At 35.8% G+C, this 18,743-nt stretch overlaps 1 protein-coding gene across 1 annotated transcript in view; it reads left to right on the top strand.

Annotated features, from left to right (window-relative positions):
- The window catches only part of MICU3 (mitochondrial calcium uptake family member 3), a 54,404-nt gene extending 38,062 nt beyond the window's left edge, over nt 1–16,342 (top strand). Inside the window, exons 12-14 of the mRNA XM_042052930.1 lie at nt 4,109–4,217; nt 5,170–5,327; nt 14,072–16,342. Of these exons, the coding sequence (XP_041908864.1) occupies nt 4,109–4,217; nt 5,170–5,327; nt 14,072–14,182 (378 nt within the window). The 3' untranslated portion in view covers nt 14,183–16,342. The remainder of the gene's footprint in view (nt 1–4,108; nt 4,218–5,169; nt 5,328–14,071) is intronic.
- The last annotated feature ends 2,401 nt before the right edge of the window (nt 16,343–18,743 follow it).

The following is an 18,743-nucleotide window of genomic DNA, read 5'->3' as shown; positions in this document are numbered from 1 at the left end:
CTCTCCTCTCCTCTCCTCTCCTCTCCTCTCCTCTCCTCTCCTCTCCTTCCCTGTCCTTCCTTCTTTGCACTGCCACTGGAGTAGCATCTCTTCAGAAATAACATCACATTTTATCTCATTGTTTCATAGTCTTAATAGTAGATCGATTGTAATTATTGTTGGATGTGTGGGTTTTTTAATGACTGAAGAGACAGATATACTATAAACAGTAAAGGTCATGAGGTAGATAGTTCTTGATTTGTTTAACAACAAATATGTTGTCAGAAGTGTATCTGAGAGAAATGTAGTAGCAACTATGCATCAATGATAATCTAGAGGATAACATTAAAAGCAACCCTTCAAACAAAGGATGTTTTGGATATACTTCTTCTGTTTGTGTTTACAGAAGGAAATCAGATTAATCTAGCCTAGAAATCTAACTCTTTCAATAGCTATATCCTTTAATAACATTTACAGCAGAGCTTGCAAAGAAAAGTAATAAATCAGTTTGAACAGTTTGTTTGGGGTTTCTTTATTTGAGAAATGACATTGTCATTTCAGTCTTCACAGTAAGTAAGATCAGTCAACTGACCTGATAGAAGCACACTCCAAAAAATCAACAGTTTTGTGTTCAGATATTTGGATTATCTGGTTCTTCCTGTGGTTTTACAGCAGTTAGGGCCACTGAGAGTTAAATATAGCTGGGAAAGCAGGGCTATCTCTTTGACCAGATTAGGTGTAAGATGAAGAAGTAAGATTGGGATCAGAGTTCCTGCTCAGTCACCCTTTCCAAGTTCCTGGTCTAGCTGCTGAGGTGCTCAGATCAAACTGCCATAAAAGGTCTGTGCAGCTTTCAATATTCAGAGCCAAGACAGTGCAACAGAACTGCTATAACTGCATGGTTCCAGATGGAAATCTAAAAAAACAAAGCCACTCACTTCAGGTCTTGCATAAAAACAATGATGTAAGTGTAGGTGTTGTACCGAGGATGGCAAGAATGACACAGGATTCAAGTTCAGGAGAAAGTGGGGCATTTAATTAATTATAAATCCGGTTATATACCTTAGGTCACCAGAGTGGCATGACATTATTGGTCCCTTGATCAACCACCCCCAGAATGATTGGCTGAGACTCCACAACATCCATTTTAAAACAACCTTCGAAAGTACCATAAGAAAAACTGGAAAACAAGTTAGCAGGTTTTAGATACAGTCTTGGTTTACAAAAACCTCAAACTGTTTTCTGCTAGCTTGCGTGAGGAAGGAAAACTTCCCAGGATGCTGCAGAAAGCTGGAAAATTCCTCTCCATCTAGCTTTTTAGTATCCACATGTAAGTATCACCTGAGAAACTGAAAAATAATGACAGTTGTAGGTATAGAGAAATACTTTGAATGTCAAAGGTGAGGTTAATATAAGTACAGACATTTTTTTTTGAGCACAAGAAAGTATTCTTTGAAGTTCATCTCTAGGTCTTCCAATGTCATAGCAAGTATTCCACTGTAATTTCCTCTTCTTGGTCTCTGGTGGGACCATCAGTGAAGGAAAACTTACATGTAGAAAGCTTTGTCACTTGTTTACAAATATACTTTTATGCTGTGTTCTGGGAATGTCCTGGCACTGGACTGGTGCCATGTATCTGTATGCCATATGCTATACCTCCATTAAGTGAAAGAAGACATTGCTGTTTTTCATAACTTTGTATCATTGGCTTGGTAAATGTCCTGTCAGTACAGTGGAAAAAGTAAATCCCTGTGACATCTCTTAATGCTGGCCACAGGCTTTTGAGAATGAGACTTTGCCTCTTACTGCCATGGAGGTGTTGTTCATATGTTGTTCAAATGTTGTCACATTTTTTACACTTGCCATAACACTATAATTTGAAAATTATAAAATGTGCTCTCTACTTCATGACAGTGATATGCTGCAATACTAATACTAACCAGAGGATTCCATTTAGAAGAAAAATTAGTCGAGTCTGTAAAGTAATAAGCCCCTACTCTCACAGCTGGTGATGTTAATCTTTCACGGCACTGTACGAAGAAGCCCCTAAAGCAACATGATGATCTTTTGTAATATTTTAGTTACATTAAAATGTTCAGCTGGCATGCTGCCTGCTCACAGGATGTCTTCCTCCTTTTACTAACTAGATGCCAAGCAGTGATTCATTTAAGCTGGCATCGTGAATTGCTATGGATATCAGCTCTGAAGAAAGTGCATTTTTAGCAGCATTGGTACATTAATCTGAATTTTCTTTGATGTAGTAAAATCTAATCTGTCCACATAAATAAAAAAGTTAGCTTCTTTTTTTTGTCGTGGTTTAACCCCAGCCATTGACCAAGCCCCACAAAGCCGTTCACTCACTCCCCCACCAGCAGGATCAGAGAGAGAATTGGAAGGGTAAAAGCCAGAAACTTGAGGGATGAGAAAGAGACAGTTTATTAGGAAAAGCAAAAGTCATGCACGCAAACACGATTTTTGCAGTAGCCTGACCTCTTACACTTATTTTGTGCATTCAGAATTTTTACAGACAAATAAGTGCACATGAAGGATTTGTGAACCTGAAAATGTCAGCTCAAGACTTCGGTGGATGTTTTCTACGATGGCTATTTTGCCACGAAGTTTCACTGATCTGGGAATTTCACAAATGCATGACAGAATTATTCCAGTCCGATAGAGTTTTCAGTCTAAACACAGTGCGAGAACTAGAACTTGGACACATAAACTATTAGTGTCAAATGCAATGAAACAAAAATACTAAGTTTTTAGGATAAAAATTTAAATAAGGAGGTTGTTCTACTTGCATGTATGAAAGTTTCCTCCCAATTGTGAAGGATCTGCTTGTTGAGAAAAGCAATTCACAATGGAGATGGGCCAAGCTCACCAAAGAGTTTATAAATCTTAGCTAGCACTTATGTAGGATCATTTAAGCAGGGGTTTACATCTCAAGTGTGTGGAGACCTATTAAATTCTTCTATTATAACAGTATTACGCTGCTGTCCACATTTTCCACAGTCCTTGCTGTTTCATATTGGTTTGCATCCAACCTCTGCCATCTTCTCCTCTGGCACAAACTTACATTTGTATGTTTTCTGTGTTCCAACATACCATAAAGGCTATGTATATGTTTGAGGACAGACATAGATCAATGTTTTAGTTTGAACAGAAAGGCTCACAGGTCTTATTATTGCCTTCAAGTATATTTTCAGAGACAAGTACTTAAACGGGATAAAAGGATAAAAGCAAACAGAAAAATAGCCAGGAATTATAGTTAAATGAGTCTAGGGAGATCAAGGTTTGACAAGGAATGCCATTCCATGTTCAGAATGGCTGAGACCAATGGGAATTTGATATAGGTAATGGTCCTGGCTTAATTCAAAGTCTCATTTTCAGGTCTCTTTCAAAATTGATTTAGAGATAGTTTATCAGATCTTTGGATCTCTAATTAAGACGAGAGAAGAGCAGAAAAAATATCACAAGGAATGAAGATAAAGTAAACTCTTTTAACAAGAAACTTTCAGTGAAACTTTCACAGAAGATACTCTAAAGTCTGGTCAAAATGCAATAGATTTTTTTAAAAGCTGAACAAACCTTCCAGTACTTGATACTTGGAGTATCAGCTGAAGAGACTTGGGTGTCTAAATCTGGATATGTAAAAATTGCACCTTAAAATACAGGCTTAAGGTAGATCATAACACATTTATGGATTCATTCAATGTATTTATATGAGCAGACACACTCACATATATATAATAGTGGTTTGCAGGTTTTCAGTAGTAAACACACTCCAGTGTTCTTCCAAACCTACATTTTTTATTCTCAATATTGACTACTGTATTGTAATAATCCTGGAATTCTTAAAAATTGCCCTCAGCAATGGAACAGTATTTTTGATTTGCTCTGATGAGAATTGCAGTCTTGTTGCAGTCGCACAGAGGAAGGACATACTGCATTCCTCAAGAAACTCCAGTTCTCTGCTTTACTGACTTTTACTATAAATCCCCCTTTTTTTTTTAATGGGTGTGGTATCTGTTCTTAAATGAAGTAGACATATATAATTGCAAGGTTTGTTTATTCAGTTGTTGTTACTACTGGTAATTCTTACAGTGCATATTGTTCTCCTGCTTTTTAGGGTATCACATTTGAAGAATTTAGATCATTTTTTCAATTCTTGAACAATCTAGAAGACTTTACAATTGCAATGCAAATGTATAATTTTGCAAGTCGTTCCATAGGTCAAGGTAAATATCTGTATTTTTACAAAAATACATTGATGTCCATATAGAACTGTTGACAAAAATGCAAATATGTTTTGTATTTCCTAGTTTTAATATTTCCAGTAAAAGGCTAAAAATGCTAGGACTCCAGCTTTCAGAGGAGAAGGCTTGGTCATATCATGAGAGATATTGTGCAAAGTCATGTAAATGGGGGACAAGCTGAATGCAGAATAGTTGTCCATCAAATCCTACAATACAGGAGTTAAGAGGCACTTGATGACACCAGTGAGAGATCAGATTAAAGCAAACAAAAGCCTTTCTTTACACAGTGAGCATCTGAAACTTGGCCTTCTACAAAGGCTGTAGAAGAAAACAGTGTCACAAGGTCCAAAGACAGATCAGACAGATTTTTAACAAATCAGTAAGTGGGTACTGAAAGAACTAGGCATGTATGACCTACTAAAACCCTTAATAAAACAGTTGTGATGCTTGGGGAGTACAAGGTGAGCAATATGCAAAGTCGTCACTTGCATGCTCTCCTCAAGTAGCCTCTTCATGGGTGTGACCCAGTAACACCAGGATGGTCCTACCTCATGTGCCCTTACCAAGGGATTGTGTCATTTTCTCCTGCTCTATTTCTTGGGTTCAGTGTTGTGTCAAATAAGTAAATGCCATATATGTGGCATAGGTTTAATTATATGTTTTTCTAATTTTGTTATTGCACACAGTATAATATATGGATTGTTATCTTCTGTGGAAAACAATTGGCACCAATTAAGCAGTGTCATTTTATATCAGTTAAGAACTACTTAGTTTAGAACTGTGAAATTTAGTCTTAATTTTCACTTCTTGTTTTTTTGAGTATTTAAATGTGAAAACTCAGGTTAAAAGTTTACTTGTATTTCATAATAGGCTGTTCACAAAGTACCATTAAATTCACTTTTTAAATTTTTTTTCTGGTGCTCTCCTTATGCAGATGAATTCAAGCGTGCTGTGTATGTAGCCACAGGTGTGAAGCTTTCAGCACATTTGGTGAACACAGTGTTCAAGATTTTTGATGTCGACAGAGATGACCAGTTGAGTTACAAAGAATTTATTGGCATTATGAAAGACAGACTCAATCGAGGGTTTAGGGTAAGGATTCTAATTTTTATACTTATCTTAGTTGACTTTGCTACTTACCACTACTTTAGCATCTGTAGATTTCAAACCAGCAGTGCATATGTTTAAAGACATACATTTTATAGAAACACTGAAGCAACCTGTAAGATAAAATCCTTCATAAATTCTTGATTTTTTTTTTTTTTTTGTTAGAAAACAATACTTAGAGGACATGATGTACCTTTATAGTGGGCAAACCAAATAGGAGATGAGAAATCCCTCTACACTGTCATTTCTTCTGTATTGTGTGATTCATAGATTAGCATTAAGAATTTTAACAAGGGCCGCAATTATCTCTGTATTGCTTGCAGAGAAAAGAGAATTTGTCTCTCTCAAGCTCAGGAAGTTTAGTTAAAGGTCAACTCTAAATGCTCTTCTAAAACATTATATAAAATACCAAGTTGGAAAGAGTTGCAGCAGAAGGTAGTTTTAATTTTCAAATAAAGAATTAGTGAAGTGGTGTTGAACAATGCTATGTTCTAGTCCAGAGGTGATTTTAATAATTAAACCCTGTACCTAATATATTCAAGTATAATAAGCTAGAGGGCAAGAAATTACTTGCAGTCATTTTTTTTCTTCATATGACAGGTGATAACATTTTTAACTAAATGTAAAATGGTGTTCTAACTAACAACCTTATTGTTTTACTGCTTAGACATAAATCTTAAACTGTATTATGGTTCCTAAAGTCACATTTCAATATGTTATTTCTGTAATTTTAGTTAATTTTAGTTAGCTTCCCAAATGTAATTTTAGAACTTTCTGTGAAGTGGTGTTGAGTCTAATAGTTTACTTGTTATTTCTGTAATATTATGATCAAACATAAAACGCGGATAACAACCACTCCATTTGTAAAAAACTTATTTCCTCGTTGGTCCTCAATTCCTTTTATTATGGTGTGGTAATGATGATTGTTTCACAATTGTTTCAAGCTGTTCAGCTATATGTTTTAATTGTTTACTAATTGTAAATGTGCAGTGTATGTGAATTTAACCAGAAAACAGTCCGCTTACTAAGTAATTCTTGTAATTGTATTACATGTTTCTATTTCACAAAATGCATGACAGAAATCACATATAATTCTTAAAAATCTGTATCATCCAGCACTATTCAGTCTTCTGTGTGTATCTTGCTTTTGCCTGGACCACTATAAAATATTCCAGTGGCCTGCAAAAAAACTATAAAGAATAGCCAATATTCAGAAGAATAATAGTCTTTCATAAATTATAATTCTGATTTAAGTTAAATACTAGAAATCTCCTGAATTACATAGGAGATAGTTGTGATTTGGTCCTGTAATTCAGTTAAATGCATTCTCTTCGCTAATCAGTAGTATTCCAAGACAATTACAGTATTAAACTGAGGAATTACAATTTCCACTAAGTTTTCCTAAGTGTCACACCAAGTTTTTCCACAAGTGGATAATAGTAAAAATTCTGCAAAAATTTGCTTTCATAAAAAAAAAAAAAAATCTGTAAAAATTTTGCCTTAATAAAAACATCTCCCACCCACTGCAGTCTTGGTTTAGAATGATAAGTAGAAAATGCCTAAGAACCTTTTTTCCAGATGGTGGAAACTGTCATTAATTGCTTCCTATTGTTTGTACATTAAAAGTTACAGAGTATTTAGTGTGTCCAAAACAAGTAAAACTTTGCCCTCTTGCTCCTACAATGTGGAGGGCTCAAATGTCATCTTGCGCTAAATCAAAACTAACAAATCACTAACCTTTTCTTTATCAATAACTTATCAATAACCTTTTCTTTATCAGTAACTGTATTTTGAATCCATATTCAAAGATTCAGTCAGTTCCATTATACAGATAAAAGATCATAACAGCTTTGGCTTATTCAGTATTTTGTAGCAACATAGAAATCCTGGCCATGAGAAATCTGAACCCGTTTATGAAGTACAAATGCCTGATTTTAATGTTAAGTGTCCCACAATTAATGTCTGACAATTAATGTAGTGTCTGATTATCTTTCCAAAAACATCCCAAAATAAAAATTTCAATTAGGCCTATGATTTGAAGTACAATTTTACATCTTGGACTTAGCAATTCAACCTTTTTAAAAGTTGTTTCACTAAAATGTTTGCCCAGAATCTTGAGGGCATTAGAACTTGGTACTGGGACCCTGTATTTTAGAAAAGGGCATTTTGTGGTTATATAGCCAGACTAAAGTAAACCTATTTAAGAGCAAAGAGTTACACAAGTGCAATGAAAATGCAGTTCTGAAACGTCAGTCAGTATGTACCAGATTTGTCCTATTTAAAAGCTTAGCTTTGAACTTACAAACTTCAGGAGGGTCAGGTACTACCTCTTATAAGAACACAATAAATGCTCATTTTAATACAGATTTTAGATACGTTTTTGGAAAAGACTTTACCAAATGAAATTTCTCTTTTTCTGCAATTTAGTACCTTAACTTGAAACCTTGTTTTTGTCTTAGTAGTTTGAAATAATCTCATATGTTAAGCTGCCATCAAGTGGTCAGTCAGAATATTGCCATAAATTTATTAAAAATATTCAGACATGAAAAGCTTTAGTTTTGCTTACTGTTTAGTTAAAATAATTATTTTCCCTTTCTTTTCCCCAAATTTAAAAATATATAAGAAGATTCCCTTTCCTTTACAAATTCTATTTTTAAACTGAAAGACTTGGAACTTAATGACTAAATGGTAAACATTTTGCATAACACATACTGTACTGTATCTCCTAGCTATTTGTCAATTAAAGCCATTTTTTTGTATTTTCATGATACCGTTGTCTTACGCTTACCCCTGGCTGCCTCCACATGTTGTCTGCATCTGCGCACTTCTGCTCCACAGGGCTACAAACCTATACAGAGGTATACTACTTTCAAATCCTGCGTGAGGAAGGAGCTCTATAGCAGATAAATGACGGTATGTGTTAGCCACCAGTCTGAGTGTGCTGGCATGCCTGCAGGAATGGCTGAGTGTTGAGCTGTCACTGCTTTGTTTCCTGTTCCAAAACTCAGGAATAGGTTATATGACTGCAAGCAATGTAGTAGCTCAAGGCATCACATTGTGGGATTGACTGAAGCAGTAGAATTTTATCCTGGAGCTGGTAATGACTGACTCACACTGTCACTGTTTTGTAAGCCAGCTGCGATTTTGTACTGTGTTTGGAATTAGGAAAAGTATTCTTTCATAGTTTCTGTTGCTGTTTTCTGTCTGTCCTGTTACCCCTTCTTAAGTAATTTCTCAGGTACTTATAGCTAATAAGTAGTTACCAAGGAAGATTGTAGAGGCAGATTTTTCTGACTTTCAGTGACTGGATTCTATTTTGATTTATACTGTTACATTCTTGAAAGCAATAATGTATTATTGGTTAAATTAATGCTGTACCAGCAATTTTGAAAAATCAGCACTGTGTCCACACATGATCACCATGGCTGTTTTCACATATTCACTACATGAATGTCCATTCGTGCAATTCCGTTGTACTGGGGGTTTTGGTAAATACTGAGGTGCACGTATTCTGTAGCCATATTGTGAAACTGTCACACAGTGGACACAGCAGACGCTGTGTTAGTACACATTTCTCCTCTTACGTGAAGCAAGAGTTTGTTCCTTTGCAATTCAAGGGTTTTTCCTGTTTCCATGTAAAGACTTTGCAGGAGTTGCTATGAAGGCTGTTGGCTCCCAGATGTATTTTTTACAGAGGGGAGGAGCAAAGGCCCCATGGCCAGTGGTCTGCTCTGAGTGACCCTGTGAGGGGTACAGCACATCTCATGCTCCTGATCCAGGAGGGTTTGACTGTCATTCCCCTGCTGTTTTTAATTCTGAGGCACAATATTAAGCTGAGATTTTTTTGTTCAATAACCATCTTCAGATGGCTCCATACATTGTCATATTGGCCTTCTGAGTCCTCCTCTGTTCTGTCATATGCCTCTCCGAGCACTTGTATCTGATTATTCCTTCCTTCCTAACTCTGAAATAGCATGTCAGGAAAGCAAAGCGAAGCACCTTGGAACCTCTTCATCTGGGGGGATATCTGGCTTCCATCAGCAGTGTAAAATCTGAGTCTGTAAGGATGAGAGATGGGGTCTCTTTACCCAGACTGGTAGCCCATCAGCTCTCCAGTCCCACTACCGTTTTCTTTTGTAGACCCCTGCACAAGATAGGCAAGGGAGAGGGAATGTATCTGAAGTATTGACATGTTCCTGTGTCACAGCATGTCATGTAGCACAAACCATGTTCTTTGGAACTTCTCAGACCTTTTTTTTTTTTTCCAGTGAAGTGTCACATCTTTTGAGCAGGCTGGTCCTTTGAAATTCAGCAGTAGAGATGGTTTGGGGCATGTCCGGGGGTACACAGCTGGTTTGTCCTACTAGAAAGATGAGTTCTGTTTGATCTGCATATGCTCTTCCTCCTGTATGTGTAACATTTAGCACCCATAGGATTATGTCTTTATTATTTTGATTAACTATTAACACTTTTAAAATTATGCTTCCTTTTTAGTATTATAAACCTAATACTGAAGCATTGTACTAATATGTGAGGGACAGAACAGGAAATTTGATCTTAACAAAGCGTCTGGTTTCTCCACCTTACTAATGGGAAGTGTAAATGACTAATAAAGTAGTTTAAACAGCATTTTAGTAATCCAAGTCACTAGTCACGTGAGAGGAAAGTCATGGCTTTAGCTTAATCTTCTGACTTTCAAAGCTTCCTTTCTTCTTTTCTCATGTAATTTTAAAAACAATTATTAGGAGTACTTCGTCTTTTTGTCAGAACCCACATTATAGTTGCATTGTTTAAACTGTAAACTTTCCAAGATGTGGAACAGCTCTTGCAGGAAACTGGCAAAATGCTACACAGTCATGATGCTTCCCTAATCATTTCAGTGAAGGGTATGTGACCAAGTACAAGAAAATGCAGTGACACAAAGGAATCCAGTGCCTAATCAATAGAATTATCTTGGTGACAAAAAGAGAGACTGTGGTAAAAGCATCAAGTGTACATACATCAATCACCACCTTGTCAGATCTAAATTCAGGCACTAAATTAATTAATTCATATACTGAGATGATGTAAACTGGGAAAAAATGTACCATGGAGATTTATAAAGGGTGATGTTTCATTCTGTATAAAGTCATTTTCCAAAAAAAAATTGAATTACAGTATGTCTACACTACCCATTTGGAGACAGAGAAACCAGGTTAGATGTCAGGGCATGGACTTGGCTACAGGCAGCCTCACTGAGTTAATGTAGAGGCTGCTGGTTATTTACCCTGTTGTGCTTCCCACCTGGAGCTCCTGGATGCTAGTACCAAAATTACTCTTGTACGCAAGCTTGCTTGAGTAGGTCTGTAACAAATAGCTGTTGCTTGTGCACTGAAGAATACAATGTAAGCCTTGTATGTATAAAATTCCCTCTTCCCTGCTGACACATTAGTTCGCTACTGCTCTTCACTTGAGCAAGTGCTTCTTGTCTCTTAACACGAGTCAGGATCACAGAATTGTTAAGGTCAGGAAAGACCTCTGAGATCAAGCCCAGGCATTACAGTGACAGAACCAGTTGTTAAGAGTTCCATTTTGTGCAAAACATTGCATAACTCATAATATTTCTTCAGATTTGTTGTAAGCTTCTACCAAGGTTCATTGCAAGTGCCAGTTAATGGAAACAGAAACTTTAGCGAAGGCATGTGAAGTGATTTGGTGAAAATAGTGTGGAGCAGAACAGAGATAGTTCTGTCTTTGCCATACATCGTGGAGTGAAAGTGGATTTATATAATTCTAAAAATCATTATTTTCCATTTAGTGTGTAAATTGAAAAGATAATAAAAATGGAATAATTTGATTTGAAATTGAACAATTTCAGTGGGTAATTAAATTTCAGTCTGATGTCCAAAGAAGCACATAAATGTACATGAAATACAAAAATCAGCTGCAACTACATCCCAAAGTTAGGTGCAGTGCAACTACTATTAATTTTTCCAAATATAAATGTACAGTTCATTGTGCTTTGAAACATTGTGCTTTTCTACAGTAAATGTAGAACTCTGGTGAAGGAGATTAAGATACTTGGCACGCTTACCACAGATTATACCCTGCTTTGAATCTGCACTCTGAAAAGTGGTAAACAGCACATTGTGCTGTATGTCACGTATCTCCAAAATGCACTAATGCCATTATTCCACAGTGTAAAGAATGTTGTACGTGTATAATAAATAATGAAAATTTCTCCTTGGGGAATAACTGTACAAGCTGTGTGTGGCCCCTGCAGGGCACACAGCCTGACTCGAATTGGCAGGTGCTCCTTTGCACACATTGCAGGGAGAACTGAAAAACATGTTTGTAGAGAACTGCCTAACAGAGCATGGAGCAAAGCTCTGCTTTGAATGTCGTGTGGAAGGATTATCTAGGAAGTTTCTAACAAAGCCCTTTCAAAGTTAATTTCCAAAAAGGGATGCTAGAGACCAACTTACAAAGGGATTACAGTCCATTTAAAGTACTGTTCGCTAAACTATTTGTGTGCTCAGTAACTGTAATAGATACTTAGGCCATAACTGTGATTTTATTGACTACTGAAGTATTGAAAGTAACTATTACATCACAAATGTAAATCTAGAAATTAATTTCTGTGTACTATTAATTTTCTGAGCATCTTAAGATTTTTTGTATTAAAATAACTGATTTCTAGATTGTCTGAATATTGTGAAGTTTCAAAATTTCTCATTAAAAGCTTTTAGGAGGTAATGGTTAATAGCTGAAAAGAGTACCTTGAGACTGACTGAGGAAGGAAATTTCTTTTGAAAAAGACATGAAAAACTGAAGCATGGATTCAGAACCTCATTTCCAGCCATTTCAACTATAAATTGCTGTCTTTTGTAAATACTTCATTCTGTCAAGTGAGATTAAATTTGTCATGTAGCTAATCTTTTTAAAGCTTTAAATTTATATACTTTCCTAGTACACAGCAATTGAATACATCTATTGTAAAAGATAGCTTTAAAAAAAACAAAAGCGGCTGTTGCTTACTGTTTGAAGAGACTTTTGCTTACCTCTTCTCTAAAGCAGAGAGGTGAGAAGTGTGTGATTAGGCACACCTTCCTGACTCATCTTACAAAAGTAACTGGAAATTGCAGAACTTGCACTTTTGATCCTAAACCTGACAAGAAACTTAAAAACATACCTGGATACAGTGGGAGGAGATTATTCCAGTGAAAGGCAAAAGCACTGCAGAATGAGTGGACAGACTGTTCCTTCTGCGGATTTGGTGCACTGAGAGTAGGTACAACAGTGCACACATTAGAAATAAATATATTAGAAATAAGTAGATGAACAGTCAGTGTATTTCAGCATTTCTTTTAATGACTTTCATGAACATTTCTCTGAACTTGTTTCATAAAATAAATGCATATCTTAAAGCACAGGTTAATAAACAATATGCTTTTGTTAAATAATGCAGTGCAATTTGCAAGTAATGCATTTTTTCATGAGATTGACTATAAATCTCAAGTAAATTATGCATTCATCTAATATTTCTAATATTTCATTTAACATCTATATCATATACTACTGTGGAATAGATTGTTTTCTGCATATTTACAACTTCTCTGTAAAATTCTATGCTTTCTAATTAAACAAGATGAGGGATAAGAATAAATAGATGTAGGCTTCACTGTCTAATGGTGGGTTTTAATGTACTGCAGTGTGGCAATCTCTTTAACACCTTCACTCAGTTCAACCAAAACAAGATATTGGACAGTCTCTCACCATGTGTCCTGGTTTTAGCTAAGAGCAAGTTAATTTTCTTCCTAGTACCTGCTACAGTGCTGTGTTTTAAATATAGGATGAGAATACTGTTGATGACACACTGATGTACTGGTTGTTATGAGCAGGACTTACACAGAGTCAAGGACTTTTCAGCTTTTCACCCCACCCCACCTGTGAGGAGGCTGGGTGTGCATAAGGAGTTGAGAGGGGACACAGCCAGGACCCCAAGTGGCCCAAGGGATGTTCCACACCATGTGACATATGCTCAGCATATAAACTAGGAGCAAAGTGGCTTCTTTCCCCAGTTATTCTAATTCTTAGTATCTCTCCATCTTTCTACACTTGCTGTGAAAATAGACTTGTGGAGTTAGGAACAGAGGAAGAATTAATAAGATCCAGTGATAACTACAGATAGTATGGAGCACAGAGCAGTGCATCTCCCAGGCCAGCCCTTGGCCAGATTTCCTCTCCATTCAATTGACAATTATTCATGTTGCTGAACTACAATGCACTTTAGGATTAAGGTAATCTAGTATAAAGAAGCTTTCATGTGATCTGCCTATATGGTATTTGGCTTTTGCTGGTACCTCAGTTTAATGAACATCAATAATTTTCTATGCTTTTTGTTTGGTGTCATAGGTGAACTTTTTAGTACAGTGTCAATACAAAGAAACAAGGAGCAAAACTAGAGAGGGAGGTGGACATACCTGAATAAAGAAGAAATACTTTCTTGCATCTTTTAATATAAATAGGCTATTTGTTGAATGCTAACTGTGTGCTGTGAGGTGAGGATGCCTTTTGAATACTTAACCTTTGTATGGATTTATGACCCTCATTTTACTGAAGTAAATTTGATCTCTCATTATTTTAATATTCAAACATCTATCTAGTGTGTATGAGTCTGAAAAAAATTTAAGGTAGAATTAAGGAATTTAGTGAATGATATCTTTTTTCCAATTATATGTTTTTCACAGGAGACTCCAAAGTATGGTTGGAAGGAATATTACTCTTGTGTGATGACTGTAACCAGTGAACATCTCAGAGATCTATGGAAGCAATTTCGGAGACGAGATATGCTGAGATAAAGGAAGAAATCAGGATTATCTGCGCTGGCTAGAATTATTTATTCCCATGAATTCTTAATGAAGAACAAATTAACCCAGGTGAATTGTGAATCTTCCAGCTGCAGTACAAAACACAGAACTTCTTTTCCATTTAGTGTAGTGATCATCAACTCCTAAAACTGCTTTTCAGTATATATTTTATTTAATTGATGAACTAACTATGCCACATGAGTGGCAGAAGCCTTTTTTTGTAAGAACACCTTTTGAATATTATTTTTTATTATTTTGAGATAAATTTGTCATTTAAAAGAAAACAAAAATAAGTCTTACACCTGGGCAGGAAGATGTTTGGCAGCGAAGAGAAACTGCCTGCATCAGCTTAGACTGTGAATTTGCTTTCAGAAGAGCACTATTTAAAGTTTGTGCTAAAGTGAAAATGAGACTACTTCAAGCATCATAACATTATATATGAGTTGAATGGACAAATTAAACTCTTAGAAGCTGTTATTTTACAAAGAGAGTAAAGCTGTTACAATGATAATGTGAATGATAGGTATTTACCTAAGAAAAGTACTGTATGGACTATAATGTTCAAATTCTCCAAGTCTTATTATTATGTTTATGAATTTATCCTTTAAAAAATAGTACAGATTTTAAGATGTCTTACAAGCAGTATGTCAAAGAAAAGTCAAAATGTTCAAATTCATGTAACACACACTTTGTAATATTTATTATAAATTTTATTGCCATACACTGATATGTTTCTGGTAGAGTACAAATTCATGTGTTTCTTGTGAATAGTGCACTTTTATATGAAGTGGCACTGAGTAGAAGTTATAGTTGTCTAATTTGCTACTCCGGAATGCAGTATCTGAAAACTAGATAAATAGCTTGTGTTTGTGTCAAACAGAAAACCAACAAAACGTGAATGCATGTGGCAGTACAGAACAACACTAAGTAATATTACTTGAGTATTACTTGTTTGATATTCAGCAACAGCATTTTTCCTTACTCCCTATTAAGATTATTGTTAGGTAGTAGGAATTAAATCCACACAAACAATAACACATATTTTTTACACCCTTCTTGAAAAGGTTCACTGGACATTGAATAAATCTGTATCTGTTTAGGAACAGACTGTGCCTTGAAATACTTTTAGCTGAATACACACATACTTAAACTAATGTCAAAAAATTGTCATCAGAAACACAAATATTTAGTAGTCAGACAATCAGAACTAAAATAATGCTTTTAAATATCTTACTACTCCATATACATGAAAGAAAACTTTAAAAATTTATTCAATGCACGTGTTCTTCAGTTACCATCTTATATGTAATGTGAATAGATGTATGGTATCTGTGTAACAGTGCACCTAAGTTTAGAAATGCTTAATTTATATTAAGATTTATCTCTCACAGAAAAATCAAAACAAAATGAGAAGGAAGCTTTTTTTAAGAAATTCCACACTGGGAACTGTAGAAAAAATATGTGCTAAGTGTGGCTTTTATCTGAAAAAAAACCCCAAAACCCAAGCCAGTTCAGAATACTATCAAAGGATGATAGTTCAGTTTATATTTCATGATAAATAAATTCAAAATTTCCACCTTGGTGTCCTTAAACTACTGACAACAAGAAAAAAATGAAATGAATTGAGATAAAGGTTCTTGAATTGACACAGCAGAACACAGATAAGGTGCAATCCCTGTGTAATCATTTAGGGAATCAACTGTATTCAATGTATCGTCTCGGTACGCAGAACTGTCTCACTGCTTCTTGTTAGCATATGCAAAACCCAGTTTACTACTTCAGTGATGAAGGACAAAAAAAAGGGAAGAAAACGTTGGGAGTCACTGAAGGGGTTCCTGTCCTTCCTTTTCATTCATGACTTCCCACTCACAGTGATCCTCCCCTTGGAGGAAGCAGCAGTACCATCACCATTTTGCTCTTCCACTGCCCTAGGCAATAGTGCACTTTGCTTTTATGGCTGGCTTGAGGCAATTTTAGCATTTTTCTATATATTTCCTATCTATAGTTACTTAATATAAAATAGAATGTGAAAGTGTCACATTAGTTTTTAAGACTATTTTTTCTTCATGTTTAATAATGTTATTTAATATAAATATGAACATATACATATAATATTCTTGTTTATTTCAAAATAAATGCACTTGAAACTAATATTCTTTGCAGTGTATATAATTAAGATTCTTTTGTCATAATAATTTTTTTTTTTTGGTAACATGAATGTATAAGCACTTTGAATTAGAGCATCTCACCATCACAAAAAAATAGACTTGTTTCCTTCTTTTAGTCATCTCTTTAGATACCTTTGCTTTTCAGCCACAGAATTCTGCATAAAAGACCTGAAAATGCAAGGACAGGTGAAAACAAGGCAGGGTAATGGCACATGCCATCTGCTGTAGAGGCACCCCTCGGATAAGCAGCAGTCACTGGGCTCAATAAAACCTTGTTCAAAATCTGCAAAATTCCTGGCAGCACAGAAAATGTGTATGCTGCAACTACATTATGTAAAAAGTTGCATAAATTAAGGCTTTGCTTAAAACCAGCTCTTGTTCTCCTCTGTAAGTTGGGAAAACTGTAATGATAAAAGTAAATATTCAGAGGATGCTTAGGAACTGCCCACAGATGCCTAGACCAGCTGGGATAAAATGAGAACTAGCAAACCTTCAGCTTTGGGTAGCCTTGTGATTCTAACCAACTTTTGTCTGAGCTGTGATGAGCTCCTAGTTCCTGGTAGAATGTCCTGGAGAGCAGGCTGCTCCCTGATAATCTGCTGATGTTTAAGATCACAGTGGCAGTTTCCCTCCTTGCACATTTTAGCAGTAAGTGGATACAAACTCCTTCCACTGTAGGTTCTTGCTTTGTATGACATAGAACGTTATCAACCTGAAGGAAAAAAAAAACTACTGAACAGCGACTTTCAGCATTTTGTTAGTCACACTGCCTGGTTTCTGTAGTTATTTGATCTCTTCTTCTCCACCTAAATATCAGGATACAAATGCATTGAAATAAAGGGGAAAAAATGATACAGAAATTTTTCATTTTGATTTGACAGTGTGATACAATGATCATTACCTAATGATGTGCCTTGCTCTCTTGTCCCACTGAGGATATTTTCAAGACAGTTTCTAGTAAAAGAACTGTAGACTAATACTTGCAGAAGGAAAAGAATCAGACCAAAAACTCATTGTTCAAAAATGAATCTGAAACTAATTTGTAGCAATACCAAGTTTGAAATCCCCTTAAAATCAAGCCAAAATTTATATGAATATTTTCTAATTTGTGTGAGGTCTGAATGTACAATATTTTTCCCTATATCTGAGAATCCATGAAGGCATTTGGCACCCTGAACCTGTCAGCAGATAGTGCCCTTGGATATATTGCATTTTTTTTCTTACACATACAATTTAATACATGAGGATGTGCTTTAATCTTGAATGGGTAATGTTAATTTTCACCACTAGTTTGACTTACAAATTCCTCCCACAGATGAATATTATAATTAGGTAGTAGCATTACATAAAAATACTAGTACCCACCTGAAATTTTTTTATTAAAATACATAATTTTGTACATATAAATATTCATAAAAAAAGCGATATATTACACCTGGGATTTTTTAACTCTAACCCTATTCAGAAGCTACAACCTAGATTTGAAAGAGTACGACCCTGTAAAAATAAACTTTCAGTTATTCAAATCTCTGCAATAAAATACTGAGTCTGAAGTTAGTTACCTAGGCTTTACAAAAAATGCCCTTGCACTTGGAAACCATCTGACAAAACCCAGTATAAGGAGCAGAGACTGGAATCCAGAAGTCTGTGTATTACCACAGTCCTAGGCCCTATCACCATGTCCCGCAGCCGTAGGGAAGAGGAGGAGAGAAGATCCAGCAGACAGGAATTGTGCAGCAAGATTGATTTAATTATTTTACAAACTCTTTTATAGACTTTTTTCTTCATAGTCTAATTGGACAAAGGACCAGCCACCCCTTGGGGGTGATTGGCTAAAATCCTAAAACATCCATTGTCAAAATATTTTTCTACTATACCATAAACATGACTTTTAAAGGCTGCAGCTGTTTCATTGTTTACATAACTCTGCTACCTCTTCTGTGAGAGAGAAAAGTCTCTCACGGACTTAGAAAATAGCAAGAAAATCCTCGCTAACAGCATTTTTGTATCCATATCTGTGCTGTTTTGGGCAGACGCCCTAAGAGCCTGCTGAAGCATTTACTTTCTGTGGTGCTGTGAACCCTGCGGCCTTTTTGTATCATTTCATGAAGACAGAGGACAAATTACCAAAACTGGCTTACAGAGTGGCAGTTAAAACATTTCCATGGGAAGTGGAAAGAAAGAAAATGTGGCTGTTGCTACATTTTGTGCAGACATACTATGAGGACCCCCAGCAACAAAAAGCACTAACATAGGCAGGTATTTCATCCCTGGACAACTGCCAAACCTAGATGTATAACCAAGGCATGGAGTGGCTCAAGTCTGTCAAGGCATTTCAGGGCATTAGCTGTAAGAGTAAGTTTAAATTACGCCATCGGGGTTGG

Source organism: Corvus kubaryi, unplaced genomic scaffold (genome assembly GCF_017639235.1).
Source record: "Corvus kubaryi isolate FWS band 111438036 unplaced genomic scaffold, C.kubaryi_AGA036_p1.0 split1-131, whole genome shotgun sequence".
NCBI classification, from domain to species: Eukaryota; Metazoa; Chordata; class Aves; order Passeriformes; family Corvidae; genus Corvus; species Corvus kubaryi.
This window is presented reverse-complemented; position numbering and strand designations above follow the sequence as displayed.